Genomic DNA, 14,896 nt, shown 5'->3' on the forward strand with positions numbered 1-14,896 from the left:
GCCTTGTCACAAGTTCTTGCCAATGTCTGCTTTCAACTCTTGTCTGTTACTTTCTCCTTTCTGTCTCCTGAATGAGTCCTTTGTTCTGCAGAAAGCAGAGAAAGAAAAGGTATAAATGACTCTTAAGTGTGAAAGGAGGGTAGAAATTGTGTCTTCCAAGGGCAGGCTATGTGCCCTGACCCCCCCCCCCCCCAAAAAAAAAAAAAAAATGATGCAGGGAGGGAGAGATCCAGAGACTTAATCAAAGCTGAAGCAGCTGCAGGGACTGGCCAGACAAAGGGAGGGAGAGGGGAGGAGCCTGGGCGCTGAGAAAGTTTATGGGGAAAGTTTAGCAGAGTAAGGAACCAGGCGGTGGCTGGGGAAGGCCAGATCCTGATTACCCTGCTGCTCCTCAGGAGGCTTGGTGAGTGGGCAAGTGACATTGAGGCTGCAGCCAGTGGAAGGACTCTAGAATTTATGGGAGGAGTCTTGGGGGGGTGGGCGGGGGGCGGTTATCACCAAAGCTGGAGGGGACAGAGGGCTGGAATTGAGGATAATAGGAGGAGACAGAGATGGGTGGAAGGAATAGAAGAAATCTGGACACAGAAACCTAATGCAAGGCTAGATCCTGGGGGCTGTGTTAGGGGAGGGATGCCAGAGGGGGCAGGTCTTTAAGTAGCAAATATGGGTTTCTCTGTCTGGAGTTACTCCTGGCTGTCCCGGAAGGGGGCTGTCCGGGCTTGTTGGAAGGGCTGTGGCCCGTGGTTGTGGGTTGTAATCTGAAGGGGTGGGTCCGACTCCCAGCTGATTAGGAAACTGGGGCTTGGGAAGGAATTCCAAACTGAACGCTCCTCTATCAGTATCTGTCTTTCTCTCTCCAGCCCCACCCACTCAGTCTCCTCTGGGTGCACTGATGGGGTTGAAAAGTGGGAATGGGGTTGGGGTGGGTAGGTTGTGGGGGTATGTCTGGGGATCTGGGTTTTGTAAATAACCCCACATCTCCCCCAGCCCCTCCCACACTGGGGTGGGCCCTGTGCTGAGAGGGAAAAGAGATGCTTGAATTTACACCAGATCACTGACTCCTACTCATTACAAAGTCACTCCTGTGGTCTCATCTCTCTGGGTTCATCTGCCTGACCCACATTCCCTCCTTATGGCTTTCCCTCTCAGCCTCCAAATGGGACTCTTCATCCAACAGAAGCTCAGGAGGGAGCCAGGGCCTGGCGATGTCCACCTCACTGTCCTGAGCAGATTGGTCTGATCTTTCTTGCAGGGTCTCTGGCTTTCCCTCCTTTCCTTCCAAATCCTGGAGGCTCAGGGAGAAACTATAGGTGGTTGGAGAAGCTGGAGGCAGACGGCAGAGGAGTAGTTGTGGGGCCACCTAGATCTGGGTGTAGAGAGCACACACCCTCACCAACACCCTCCTCTGAATTAGTCCTAGCTGTAACAGCAGGAGAAAAGGCTCTACCCTCTCCTTAGACTCCCTCCTTCCCCTCATTTCCCTTCTAGACGCTGACAGAGGCAAAAATCTGCTAACTCAGGGGGCAGACTCAACCAGGGCTGCAAACAGGCCTGGGGAATGACCCCCAATCTCGAATCTGCACCTTCTGTGGCTGCACAGCTGTCTCTGCCTCTTTGCCTGGCCCTTGCCCTGTCACCCTTCCCTGTGCCACATGGGCCCTCTGTCTCCTACCAGGACCATGCGCCTCTGGGGGCCTCGGAGCCTGGGGGTGGCTTTGGGAGTCTTCATGACCATCGGATTTGCCCTCCAGCTCTGGGGTGGGCCCTTCCAAAGGAGGTGAGTTTTATCTTGTCCCAATGCCTGATAGATGCCCCCCACTTGCTCCTCCCAATCCTATCTGGGGCTGTGACTCCTGGGAACTTGGAGGAGGCTCCACACCCTCTGTCCTTGTTCACAAGACGCCCATCCACCTGCTGGTGAGGGACAGGATACTTTCCCTCCCGTCTCTCCCCAGGTTACCTGGGCTGCAGCTCCGACAGCCCTGGGCCCCATCCCCAGGACCAGCTGTTCCATCCTGTCCTCCCCGGCAGCGACTAGTATTCCTGAAGACGCATAAATCTGGGAGCAGCTCTGTGCTAAGCCTGCTTCATCGCTACGGGGACCAACGTGGGCTGCGCTTCGCCCTCCCTGCCCGCTACCAGTTTGGCTACCCAAGGCTTTTCCAGGCCTCTTGGGTCAAAGGCTACCACCCTCAGGGTGGAGGCACCCAGCCCCCCTTCCACATCCTCTGTCATCACATGAGGTTCAACCTGAAAGAGGTGAGAGGTGTCGAGGGTGTGGGTGGGACTGGAGAGAGATGGGATCAGGCCTGTGGCTAAGACCATCAGTGGAGGAGGCCCTAGGCATGGGGGCTCCCCAGGAGTCACCTCACCCAAAAGGTGGACAGGGGGCCACAAAGGTGAAATTTCCTGTTCTCTCCTCAGCTGTTCCCTCCCCAGTAGTTTCTGAGAGCTGAAGTCCTGCCCCCTCCCATCTGGTGCATACTCCAGTCCCTTTCCTTGACCAATTTATCTAGCTGGTGTCGGCACTCTGCCAAGTCTGAATCTCACTCCCAAACTCCCCCTCCAGGTGCCCCTTTCCCTTCTTAGCCCCTTCCATTGATACCACCAGGACCTCTGCTTAGCCACTGCCCTCTGACCTATCTTCCTCTCACTCCCCTCACCATGTCTGCCACATTTTGAGAATCGGGTATATGCCAAGCCATAGCCCAGCCCTGACACCCTCAGCCTCAGTTCTAAAGGGAGAGATAGGTACATGGACTCACATGTTCATCCGAACACACAGAAACCTGAGAGTTCTTAGAGGAAGAAAGTCAATGTACAAATGAAAACATAAGGAAAGGGACTAACTTTTATTGAATACTTCCTGAATTCTGGGTATTTTTTTTTTTAAATATATTTTATTGATTTTTTACAGAGAGGAAGGGAGAGGGAGAGTTAGAAACATCGATGAGAGAGAAACATCTATCAGCTGCCTCCTGCACACCCCCCACTGGGGTTGTGCCCGCAACCAAGGTACGTGCCCTTGACCGGAATCGAACCTGGGACCCTTCAGTCCGCAGGCAGACGCTCTATCCACTGAGCCAAACCGGTTTCGGCCTGAATTCTGGGTATTAATCTTACCATCACGTTGCCAGGAAGACATTGTAAGTGCCTCCATTATTCAGAAGAGGAGTCGAGACTCTGAGAGGCTAAGTGACTGGTCTCTTGGCCAGATTTGAACCCAGGCCCATCTGCTCCAAAGTCAAAGTGCCTTCCCTGGCATATGTGCATATACATGTTTGTATTTGGAACTGTGAGAAGAATATTCATTAGAAAGAGGTGGGGATTTCTGGAGAGGCAGGTTTTAAAGGAAAGGGTGGACATCATTTTGTAGTAAGGAGAACACTAGGCATTCTTAAAGGGAGCAAAATATCAGGAAAGACATGGTGGTGTGGATGTGTGTGTGAGGGGTTTGTGTGTGTGTGTGTATAGGTTGTAGAACTTCAGTGGGGGCTGCAGACCCACTGCTGATTAAGTCGGAGCTGGAGAAAGCAGCTGAGGAACATGAGTGTGATCTAATGGTCAAGGAGGGCCCACTGCTGGGAGTGAGGCAATGACAATGACCTTTGAGGCAGGTTTCTCCAAAGGTTAGGATGAGGACCTTCATTGTCACCATCATTCATCTGAATACCTATCGCCTTCCATGTATTTCCACATTCTTCAAGGTAAGTGTTAACCCAGATTTATAGATGGCGGAAGTTCAATAAACTGCCCAAAGTTACATAACTGATAAATGGCTGAAATGGGATTTTATTCTAGGTCCACCTGATGTCACAGATTATTCTCTGCACTGTTCTCTTCTTCCTTCAAAGAGACACACAGTTCACTGGCTTTGCCCTACAGACATGCCCATAATAGCAGAGCAGATTGGAGGACATCGTGTCAGAGAGTCAGGTTCAATGACAGTCACATTCAGAGGCAGAAACCCTTCAGGGAGCCCGGGAGCTGGTTTCTAATGTGCATGTGCCTGGCTCAACCTGATTCCCACCTTCCTTTTTGCTGAGAAGTGGAATCCAATGTTCCAGGCCTCAGGGCAACTCCCTACAAGGTGACCATGGCTCCCCAATGTCCAGTCCAGAAGTGCCTTTTGCTCTCCAAGATGCCCAGGAGCCCCAGAAGTGCCCTGTCCTTCAGCCAACCTGGGCTTGTCTGCCCACCTGACACCTATACCTGAGACAGCATTATGGTTGCCCCTCTCTTCCCTCTTTGCTGCCAGTAATTCCCACCCCCACTGAAGAGGCCTGAGGCCAGTTTCTTTCTTAGAGCAGGGACCAAGAGTCCCAGGGTAGACTCTTAATAATTTTTTTGTTGGAGAAGTGAACACAAAGTTTGCTTCTTAGAGATTTTACTGACCAAAGCAGACAGTAATGCCAAAGAAAATACATGTTCTCCAGGAACTTCCCACGTTCCAGGTTCCTTCATATTCTTTAATCCATGTAACTTCCATAATGAGCTCGGAAGGGAGATACAAGTATCCCCATTTTGTAGATGAGCAAATTGAGTCTCAGAGACATTAGTAACTTGCCCAAGATCTGTCAGCTAGTGAAAAAAGTTGGGGGTTCCTATTAGAGCTGTCAGGAGGCTGGGGGATCTTCAGGCATTGGGCTTATACTTCTTTTCTTCCTGGCCCACTTCTTTCTCCCCATGACTGTTTTCTCTCCTCTGCAGGTACTTCAGGTCATGCCTTCTGACAGCTTCTTCTTTTCCATTGTCCGAGACCCAGCGGCTCTGGCCCGCTCTGCCTTCTCCTACTATAAATCCACCTCATCAGCCTTCCGCAAGGCACCTTCCTTGGCTGCCTTCCTAGCTAATCCTCGAGCCTTTTACCGACCTGGGGCCCGTGGAGACCATTATGCGCGCAACTTGCTATGGTTTGACTTTGGCCTCCCATTCCCTCCAGAGATGAGGACCAAGAGAGGATACCCTCATCTCCCCAGTGATCCCAACCCCCCAGAGCTGCATGTCCTGCCTTCTGGCACTGGCTCTCGAGCCCACAACCTGGATCCCAATGGTCTCTTCCATCCTGCTCCCACCACTGCTGATGGTCACAGCCAGACATCCAGGCCCACTGCTTTAGATTTGGGGTCTTCATCCTTCGTCCAGTGGAGTCTGGCCTGGTTGGACTCTGTCTTTGACTTGGTCTTGGTGGCCGAGTACTTTGACGAGTCATTGGTTCTGCTGGCAGATGCCCTGTGCTGGGGTCTAGATGATGTGGTGGGCTTCATGCACAATGCCCAGGCTGGAAGTGAACAGGGCAGAAATGCTGTCAGCAATGGTGGACTGACCACTGAGGAAAGGCAACTAACTGCACGGGCTCGAGTCTGGAACAATCTGGACTGGGCTCTTTATGTTCACTTCAACCGCAGTCTGTGGACACGAATAAAGCAATATGGCCAGGGTCGACTGGAGAGTGCAGTGGCAGAGCTCAGGGCTCGCCGAGAGACCCTGGCTAAACATTGTCTGCTGGGGGGTGAAGCTTTAGACCCCAAATACATCACTGACCGACGGTTCCGCCCTTTCCAGTTTGGATCAGATAAGGTTTTGGGCTATGCACTTCGGAGCGGACTGAGTCTCCAAGAGCAGGAGGAGTGTGAGCGCCTGGCTACCCCAGAGCTACAGTACAAGGACAAGCTAGATGCCAAGCAGTTTCCTCCAAAAGTCTCTCTGCCCTTCAAGACTTCAAAGCTACTCACCCCATAGGCATCAGACCACTGAGTATTAGGTTAAAGAGCAGCTAAGCTACAGGACACATGTGACCAGCGTGGGACAGCCAGATGACATTTTTGCTTCTCTGAGAAAGCAAGTCTGTTCCCTACAGGATGATTGGAACTTTGCATGGATGTGGGCCCAAAGTCCTCCAGGCTGTGCCAAAGACTCCAGTTGTTCAGCTCCTAGCAGCACTCCTCCACCCCCCTTTGCCCCTTCCCTTTTTCAGCCCCCTGGCAGGTCCATGTAGCACTCTCAAAGGCTCCCTGGAGGAGCAAACCATTATTTAAGCCAGAGAAAGTTTGGAACACGGTGGATTGGAATAATCCGTCCATGTCTCTATGAAATATTTGTTACTGGGCTACGCTCATTTCACTATGAAATGTTTGTTGAATGAATAAATAATTTGAAACTTGGACTTGCTTTATGTAGAGCAGAAAGGGAAGGGGATGCTGCATCTTCATGAGAGATGCGGGGGGTGGAGAGGGTTCTTTTTAATATTACTTCTCCAAAAAGCCTGTCTATAGTCTCTCCTAAATCCTTCTTGCTGCAATCTAACTGCAGCCGAACCCCGCCCCTCTCCTCCAGGGTCCGGTCACTCACAAATTCCGGGGCCTCAGACCACGCCCCTTCCCTTCCGCTTCCGGCTTTTCTCCAGTCATTCTCTGGGCACCCGGTTCCGGCCCCGCGGGGTCTCGGTTCCCGGCCCCGGGGGGGGGGTCTCTGGGCCGGCCGGGCCGCGCGCTGTCCCCGTCTGGTGTCGGGACTCCCCGCCAGCCCTGCGCCTCGCCCTCCCCCGCCGGGCCCGTGCAGTTCTCGCCGCCCATGGAGTCCCAGTGCGACTACTCGATGTACTTCCCGGCCGTGCCGCTGCCGCCGCGCGCGGAGCTGGCGGGGGACCCGGGCCGGTACCGGGCGCTGCCCCGGCGCAACCATCTCTACCTGGGGGAGACTGTCCGCTTCCTGCTGGTGCTTCGCTGCCGGGGGGGTGCGGGCTCTGGCGCCGGGGGTGGCCCGGGCTTGGGCTCCCGAGGGGCCTGGGCAGAACTGGCCACCGCCCTGGCAGCTCTGGCCTCCGTCAGCGCCGGGGGTGGCCCCGGCGACCAGGATCCCGAACCCCCAGGGGGCGGGGATCCGGGCGGTGGGGGTTTGTTTCGAGGCTGCAGCCCCCTTCTCACCCATGGCCCGGGCCCTGCTACCTCAGGGGGAGTGACCACGGTGAGGAACTGGGGTGTCACGGCACAGGACCAGGGGTGATTTGCTGGGCTCCAAAGACCGGAGAGGAGAGGGACATCGGAGGGAAGCTGGGGGCAGATAATGGATGAGGACAGAACCAGGCACCTCTTAAAGGGAACTCCCTCTCTCCTAACCTCCACCCCTTTCACACCCCTAGCTGCCTGTGGAAGAGCCAATTGTGTCCACAGATGAGGTCATCTTCCCACTCACTGTTTCACTGGATAGACTACCCCCAGGGACACCTAAGGCCAAGGTAAGATTGGCAAGGGGTGAAGAAGCTATTATCCTAATTCAGATGTTCTCTCTAAGGCTGGCTGGCTACCTCTCCTCTTGACTGTGGCCGTGTTCCTTTTTGCTCAGATCGTCGTAACTGTGTGGAAGCGGGAGGTTGAGGCACCAGAGGTCAGAGATCAAGGCTACCTGCGCTTGCTGCAGACCCGATTTCCTGGGGAGACCTTCCGGGGAGAGCAGAGTGCTTTCAAGGCCCAAGGTGGGGAGAATGCAGGGAGAAAATGCTGGATTGGAATTAAGAGAAATATTAGAACTGTGGGTTGGAGGTGAGGTCTGTGCCCAGGCTCAGCCTATCAATTCTTGTTCTTGCTCCTGCCCTCTCTCGCAGTGAGTACCCTGCTGACTCTGCTGCCCCCTCCAGTTCTGAAATGCCGCCAGTTCACTGTGGCTGGAAAACACTTGACTGTTCTCAAGGGTGAGCAGATTGGTGGCTAAGGTCTTGGGTAGCAGCAAGGGCAATGACTGGGTGGCAGTTACCCTGTGCGGACTGGGGGGATAGTCCATTTTGGGGGATTAAGGTGGGATCTGAGGGGTCCAGATAATCACTGAGCTGGTTACCTTCAACAGTGCTGAACAGCTCTTCCCAAGAGGAAATTTCCATCTGGGATATACGTATTCTCCCAAACTTCAATGCCAGTTATCTACCTGTCATGCCCGATGGCTCTGTGCTGCTGGTGGACAATGTCTGGTGAGGTCCTGGGAAGGGGCAGGGCTGCAGAGTGTCGGGGCTGGGGGCAGGGCTGAGAGCTCTGGCCTGGAAAGATCCAGCTCTGTTCCCTTTCTTTTAAACTAGTCACCAATCTGGGGAGGTCTCCATGGGCTCCTTCTGTCGGCTTCCTGGTACCTCTTGCTGCTTCCCCTGCCCCCTCAATGCCCTAGAGGAACACAACTTCCTGTTTCAGCTGAGAGTGGGTGAGCAGCCACCTCCAGGGGCCAAGGAGGTGAGTATAAGGGGCTGGTGATTTCAAGAAAAAAGGTTTAAGAAAAAGCAGTGGGCCCTAGCTGGTTTAGCTTGGTGGGTAGAGCATAGGCCTGTGGACTGAAGGGTCCCGAGTTTGATTCTGGGCAAGGGCACATACCTTGTTTGCAGGCTCAATCCCTGGCCCTGGTCGGGGCTCATGTGGGAGGCAACCCACATCGATGTTTCTCTCTCTCTCTCTCTCTCCCCCCGTCCCTTCCACTCTCTCTAAAAATCAATAGAAAAATATCCTCGGGTGAGGATTAACAAAAAAAAAGAAAAAGCTAGGGTGTTACCTGAAGATGAGAGGGGATCGCTTACACATGATGGTTCCCTCTGCTCCTCCCACAGGGCCTGGAAGTCCCCTTGATTGCTGTGGTTCAGTGGTCCACCCCAAAGCTGCCCTTCACCCAGAGCATCTATACCCACTACCGGTGAGTATGTGGGAACCCTTGGTGGGACCACCCTGTTCACCTTTGTTTCAAAACACATACATCCTGCTTTCCTCTCTCACTGCTTGTAGCCTGCCCAGCATTCGCCTAGACCGCCCGTGCTTTGTGATGACTGCTTCTTGTGAGTCCCCAGTTCAGACCTATGAGCGTTTCACGGTTACTTACACGCTGCTCAACAATCTCCAAGACTTCCTTGCTGTGAGGCTCGTGTGGACCCCGGAGCACGCACAGGCTGGTAGGGTGCTGCCAGGCTGGGCCTTTGTCCCGAAGGTGGGGAGGGGAAAGGAAGAAGTCATGGAGGTGGGTGACATGTGGCAAGCTGCTTTGGCTCGTGTCACAGATAGAAAATTTAGAGAGACAGTGGGGCAGGATGGCTTAAGAGCACTGACACTGATGCTGGCTCCCTGGTATGTTTGATTTCTACCTCCATCATTTACAAGCTGTGTGACCCTGGGTGGTTACTTACCCTCTCTGAACCTCAGCTCCCTCATCCCTAAAAAGGAGAAAATAATACTGCTCCCCCCCATGAGGATGTTATGGTGACTTAAAGATTTAATGTATATGAAGTGGTTAGAATAGACCTCCGCACACAATAAATATTAGCTGTTATTTATAACATTTGGCAAAAGATATACTCAGTTTACTCCACAGGGTGACTTTGAAGATTAATCAAGACTGTGCTCATGGAAGCTCCTTGCGAGGAACATTATACAGATGTTTACTGGTTGCTGTTTCTGCCCCCCCAGGAAAGCAGCTGTGTGAGGAGGACCGTCGGGCCATGCAGGCTGCCCTAGACTCCATTGTCTGCCACACACCCCTCAACAACCTTGGATTTTCCCGGAAGGGCAGTGCACTCACCTTCAGTGTAGCCTTCCAGGCTCTAAGGACAGGGCTCTTTGAGGTGGGCTGGAGAGGGGGTGGACGGTGTGGTGGGTGATGCAGAATGTTGGGATAGGAGGCATCAGGGCTTGCTGGCTGCTGGCGAGGAAATACAATGGATGGCACTAAAGCCAGGCTGAGGGGAGGTGGAATTTAGATCCAGTATTGGTTTGTGAAGGGGAAAGGTGATTTGAAAGGAGGTCTGGGGCCTGGAAGCCAAGTGGGAATGCTGATCTGTGTCTTTCTACCCCAGCTGAGCCAGCACATGAAACTGAAGCTACAATTCACTGCTAGTGTGTCCCACCCTCCACCTGAGGCCCGGCCCCTCTCTCGAAAGAGCAGTCCCAGCAGCCCAGCTGTCCGGGACTTGGTGGAGAGGCACCAGGCTAGCCTGGGCCGCTCTCAGTCCTTCTCCCACCAACAACCTTCCCGCAGCCACCTCATGAGGTATGAACTAAGGGAGGGGAGCCACTGGACTCAGTAGAGGCCGGAACTGGAGAGGGAGCAGGAAGCGGTCCTGAGGTCTAACTAGAGCCCACATCTGCCTTCCTCCAGGTCCGGCAGTGTGATGGAGCGCAGGGCCATCACACCCCCTGTGGCCTCCCCAGTTGGCCGCCCCCTCTACCTGCCCCCAGAAAAGGCTGTGCTCTCTCTGGACAAGATTGCCAAGCGCGAGTGCAAAGTCCTGGTGGTGGAGCCTGTGAAGTAGCACCTTGCCAGCTCTCTTATACTCCCCGAAATTGAATGCCTCTGGAGGGGGTCCTTGTTCCAGGCTGTGCCTCCTTAGGGATGCCTCCCATTGGATGCCTCCCGTAGCCTGTCTGTGTCTGCTGAGAGAAAAGCTGTGAAATGGGCGGGTATGGATGTAGCACTAAACCAACAGTATTTCCCTGACTTCCTGGGAGGGCTGGTCCCACCCCTTGGTCAGGGCAAGGGTTCCAAGAGCTCCCTTGTTTCCCCGCCTTGCTCCCTGGTTCTAAGTTTACAAAGTGTTTTCTCATTCCTATTAAGTTGTCTTTCCACCCCGCCCCCCCAACCCCGAGGGCTGAGATTAGAGGGTGGTGATGGTAAAGGGACCCAGACAATGACCCTCCTGTCTCAGAGGTGAGGGGTGATAGGTGGTGGCCTCTTCCTGCCCCTCATGTTTACGTTTGCAGCCTGAAGCACTTTAAGTTGTGTGGGTTTTGTTTTTGTTTTTTGTCTGTCCCTGTAACTTATTCTCCAACTACTGCTTCCAACTGAAATAAGACTATTAAATGCCTGTTCAGGAGGGAGAAGAATTACTGTTGTTTGTGTGTTGGTGGAAGGAGCAGAGACCAAAGCTCAAAATGATTCCCTTCAGCATGCATACCAGTTAGTTCCTGTCAGCTCCCTTCCCCCATACACACATCCCTAGGCCTAGGAACATCAGACTCATGTTTATTAGGAGAGAGGGTGGCCCCCTTGTCCTCCCTCTTAACACAGTGCAGAGTCACCAAGCCTCTGCCCTTTCAGGTAATGGGTTGTGGAGGAGAGGGTGAGCAGAAAGCCTCCGGTCTGGCAGCAGGCCAAGAAAGAGGAGGTTGCATTTCCTCATCACAGAGGTTCACAGACCCAGTCCACCTCTTCCCTCACCCTTGGTAGGCTCAGACGTCAATGGGCTCCCGGCCTCGGTTCTGCCTCTTCACCACAAACACCCTCTGTCCTGACACGGTCACCAGCAGCGTGTGTTCTCCAAAGACCACTGGAGGGGAGACACAGCTTCCCAAACCCCGGGAGAGGGAAGGGAACACAGAGTTAGTGGGGTGTAATGGCCTCCGTGGGGTCATACACAAACTGGCTGGGATCAAGAGCCAAAGAAATTAGGTGGTTTGACGCTCAGAGATCTGAAGATGGGACGTCTGCATTCAGTACTTTTCTCTTACTTTATCATACTTCTGATGCAGGGGTGAATCCCAAAGAGAAGAAAGTGGCCAGAACCAGGGACCCCAGGGGAAGATGGTGGGAGGTTGATAGGAGACCAGTGCTGTTTCCCCAAGGAGAGCACCCCACCTCGGGAGCACCCTACTTCCTATTACCACCAGTAGGGGCAGGGGATGGGGCTTACCCGACAGGCGCTTGAAGGGTATGTTCATGCCATGGTGTAGCCGAAAACCACAGGCTGTGCTGACCAGCTCAGAGATGGCGCTGGCTGCCTGCTCATCATTCTCTAGATCCCCAGATGACTGCATGCAGACAGGGAGGGAGGATGGCAGAAATTAGGGAACAGAATTGGGAAAGAATTTCAGGAACACTTTGGCTCTGGAATTGGTATTCTCTTTCTCTCCACTTCCTAGCACCCTCGAGGTCACCCGTTTTGGAAAACAAACCTAAAACTTTCCTATGATGTTGTTGCCCTTCTAGATGCCATACTGGTTCTCATGCTTATACTGGGCTTTCCCCCGTGAGCAGTGACTCTCATCCATTTCTTTACTGACCATTCTTTTCAAATCCCTTGAAACTTGATTTCTCTCCCTGTCACCATTTATTTGATAAAACCACATTCTCAAACATCACTGACTTTCAAGGCCCTATCTTTTTCCTGGCTTCCCACTTGTTGCCCCGTCTGCAGAATCTGAAAGAAATATCCCTTTTGTCCTTGACTTCTCCCCCCCCCCCCATTACATTGCCCTTGGGTAATCATATCACAGTGGCCTGGGCTTCCTCTTTTCAGATGACTATCACAACTTCTCTCTACCTCCTCAGGATGAGCCTCCCACTAGGTTAAGTTCAGTCAGTGCCCTTTGCTCTCTTGGACACTTTGTACCTCAGTTTCCTTATCTGTAAATTAGAGACAACAGCAGCTATCATAGGGGCTCTTGAGGGTTATGTGAGACAATATTGGTGAGGTGCTTAAAACAGCTCTTAGCAATATATATTAACTGCTGTTATTCTTTGTCAAACTTGATGTCTAAAGTAAAGCCATCAAAATCCCCCTTACCGCTCCCATTCCCCAGTAAACTTCTTTAGTAATTTCCTGTTAAAGGAACCATCATTGTAGTAGGCTTGAGTTCAAAGTCATACTGAATAGAGAAGTATCTCCTCTATTACCTATCTCTCGTCACTATGAAGATATATTGATTCTTCCTTTACATTCTCTTCTCTCCTTGCTCCTCAGTGCCACCAGTCCAGACTCATACATAGATTTCCTTCTGCAACAGCCTGCCTGCTTCTGGATTCCTCCCCTTCCAGCCCACCTTCTCACCTAATAGGACAATCTTGCTCAACTATTTTATCAGCTCATGTTTCTGTTAAAAAACTCTTCAAAGCTCCTATTGCCCCAGTCTTGAAAGGCCTCCACAATCAGATCTTTTCTTATACATCCTTTTCTTCCCCCAAACCTTTTCAAACTTTTCAACATAAACACACCATCAAAACAGGCATCACTCCTGCAAATATATCCATCTCAGCCCTCTCCTTTTCTGCCTGTTCACAACCATTCTTCCTTTAAGCCCAGCTGAATTTTTTGTCCTTCAAGGATTCCTTGTCACAACACAAGTTATAACCCTAAGGGTTGAATCCTTCATTTTCTGAACTCTTTCAGTAGGTCTTGACCACTGGCATTGCTTTAAACTTTTGACCTTAAGCCTGTCTCTCTAGCTAGATTGAAAACTTCTAGAGAGCTAACACTACATTGTACTATGAAACAAAATACAAAGCCTCTTCAATAAATAGCAAATAAAGACATAACCGAGAATAACGGGTAATACAAGTTATCAACAAACCTGTAACTAGTCTGACTTTGGTAAAGTTAGTAAACCCTTTTACCTCAGAATAATTACCATACTGAGATTTCAGAGATTTAATTATTAAAAATGTACTATACCAATTAAGACCAAGAATAGCAGGAAATTAAGCTCAACTGGGCAATGTTAGAAGGGATCACTGGGCCATGTGTACTTGGGGGGACTCCCCCCGCCCCCTTTGCCCAGAACGCACCGCCAGCACTGCGCCTTCACTCAGCACCAGGTAGCCAAGCTGATCAGGAATTCGCTCCAGCCCGTGGGTCAGTGCAGAAGTCTAGTGGGTAAAGATGCAATCAGAAGCATTGCTAGGAGGATGGCCTACATTCTCTTCATTTGCAACCCAAGTCTCTCATGACCTGCCCCAGACGTTCTTTTTCCCAAGCCAGGGCCATTCCAGAGCCTTTTCCCATTCCCTTTATATGGCCTTCAACACTGATTTTTTTTTTTAATGGTATTTGTCTTGCCCTAGCTCGTTTGGCTCAGTGGATAGAGCGTCGGCCTGCGGACTGAAGGGTCCCAGGTTCGATTTCGGTCAAGGGCACATGCCCGGGTTGCCAGCTCAATCCCCACGTGCAGGAGGCAGCCAATCAATGGTTCTCTCATCATGGATGTTTCTCTCCCTTCCGCTCTGAAATCAATAAAAAATATATTTTAAAAAAAGGAGTGGCATTTTCTTTTTTTAAAATACATTTTTATTGATTTCAAAGAGGAAGGGAGAGGGAGAGAAACATCCATGATGAAAGAGAATCATTGATTGGCTGCCTCCTGCACGCCCCCTACTGGGGCTCCAGCCCACAACCCGGGCATGTGCCCTCAACCCCAACAGAACCTAGGACCCTTCAGTCCCCAGGCCTATACTCTATCCACTGAGCCAAACCCGGTAGGGCAACACTGATCTTCTTGAACCTCAATGTGTCCTCACCCTCTGCTCTTGGGCTCCCTTGTTCTTTCACATCCCACCGTTGCTACCCCCGGAGGCGTTCGCAGCCCCACAGGCCTCTCTCTCCTGCCCCCTTTCCAATCCTCCTCCGCAGACTACAACCTCCCACAGATCCCTCCTCAGCCCTCAACAATCCCTCTCCGTCCAGGGGCGAAAAGGAGGTGGGGACAGACTGCCGGCCAAGGAAGGGGCAACTAAAGAGATTGGGGAACAGGGACAAGAAGCCCCCAGCGCGTCCTCCCGCGCATGCGTCCTCACTCACCATCGCTGCCTTAGGTGATGGGGGGCGCTTCCTACCAGATAGGAAGCTTCCGGCTCCAGACTCAGGTCACGTGCTTCCACCAGGGTGTCTCCTCCTCCTGCCTTGCGTTGCGCCAGTCGGACTTCAGCCCCACCCCCAGAATGCGGATTGGAGCTTGGCTACGTCATCGGGCTCTCCCAGGCGCACGCGGATTGGTCGCAGACCCTCTTTAACACCCATATCCCCGCCCCTCTAAACCTGAGCGCGAGTAAGAGGGTGAAGTGTTGGCGAAAGAGTGGACCTGGAGGGGCGGGGCCGGAGGGAGGAGAATGGGACCCTGTGTGCGGAGGGTTAGAGATATTTTGCCTGGGCTAGACTGCCCACGAG

The 14,896-nt window shown here is 52.4% G+C and overlaps 3 protein-coding genes across 6 annotated transcripts; 2 read left to right on the forward strand and 1 right to left on the reverse strand.

Annotated features, from left to right (window-relative positions):
* Window positions 1-307: 307 nt before the first annotated feature.
* GAL3ST4 (galactose-3-O-sulfotransferase 4) lies at window positions 308-6,164 on the forward strand. 2 transcript variants are annotated; one of them, XM_080678976.1, is made up of 4 exons: window positions 308-403; window positions 1,489-1,777; window positions 1,956-2,259; window positions 4,711-6,164. In XM_080678976.1, exons 2-4 carry the CDS (start codon window positions 1,653-1,655, stop codon window positions 5,740-5,742), a joined length of 1,461 nt encoding a protein of 486 aa, XP_080535102.1. In that variant the 5' UTR covers window positions 308-403; window positions 1,489-1,652; the 3' UTR covers window positions 5,743-6,164. The 2 variants fall into 2 exon arrangements, with proteins under 2 accessions (XP_080535102.1, XP_080535101.1); XM_080678975.1 differs by lacking the exon at window positions 308-403 and having other exon boundaries at window positions 1,264-1,777.
* Window positions 6,165-6,399: 235 nt separating this feature from the next.
* TRAPPC14 (trafficking protein particle complex subunit 14) lies at window positions 6,400-10,839 on the forward strand. Of its 2 annotated transcripts, none has more exons than XM_080678977.1 (11): window positions 6,400-6,966; window positions 7,142-7,237; window positions 7,345-7,474; window positions 7,604-7,690; window positions 7,843-7,963; window positions 8,069-8,216; window positions 8,585-8,667; window positions 8,757-8,920; window positions 9,432-9,586; window positions 9,818-10,011; window positions 10,120-10,839. In XM_080678977.1, exons 1-11 carry the CDS (start codon window positions 6,574-6,576, stop codon window positions 10,271-10,273), a joined length of 1,725 nt encoding a protein of 574 aa, XP_080535103.1. In that variant the 5' UTR covers window positions 6,400-6,573; the 3' UTR covers window positions 10,274-10,839. The 2 variants fall into 2 exon arrangements, with proteins under 2 accessions (XP_080535103.1, XP_080535104.1); XM_080678978.1 differs by having other exon boundaries at window positions 6,422-6,717.
* A 124-nt stretch (window positions 10,840-10,963) lies between these two features.
* On the reverse strand, window positions 10,964-14,662 carry LAMTOR4 (late endosomal/lysosomal adaptor, MAPK and MTOR activator 4). Of its 2 annotated transcripts, none has more exons than XM_080678979.1 (4): window positions 14,531-14,662; window positions 13,522-13,602; window positions 11,651-11,768; window positions 10,964-11,287 (listed from the first exon to the last, which is right to left on the reverse strand). In XM_080678979.1, the coding sequence occupies exons 1-4, from the start codon at window positions 14,531-14,533 to the stop codon at window positions 11,190-11,192; spliced, it is 300 nt and encodes a 99-aa protein (XP_080535105.1). In that variant the 5' UTR covers window positions 14,534-14,662; the 3' UTR covers window positions 10,964-11,189. The 2 variants fall into 2 exon arrangements, with proteins under 2 accessions (XP_080535105.1, XP_080535106.1); XM_080678980.1 differs by having other exon boundaries at window positions 10,964-11,304.
* Between the last annotated feature and the right edge of the window lie 234 nt (window positions 14,663-14,896).

Source organism: Plecotus auritus, assembly GCF_963455305.1.
Source record: "Plecotus auritus genome assembly, chromosome: 7".
NCBI classification, from domain to species: domain Eukaryota; kingdom Metazoa; phylum Chordata; class Mammalia; order Chiroptera; family Vespertilionidae; genus Plecotus; species Plecotus auritus.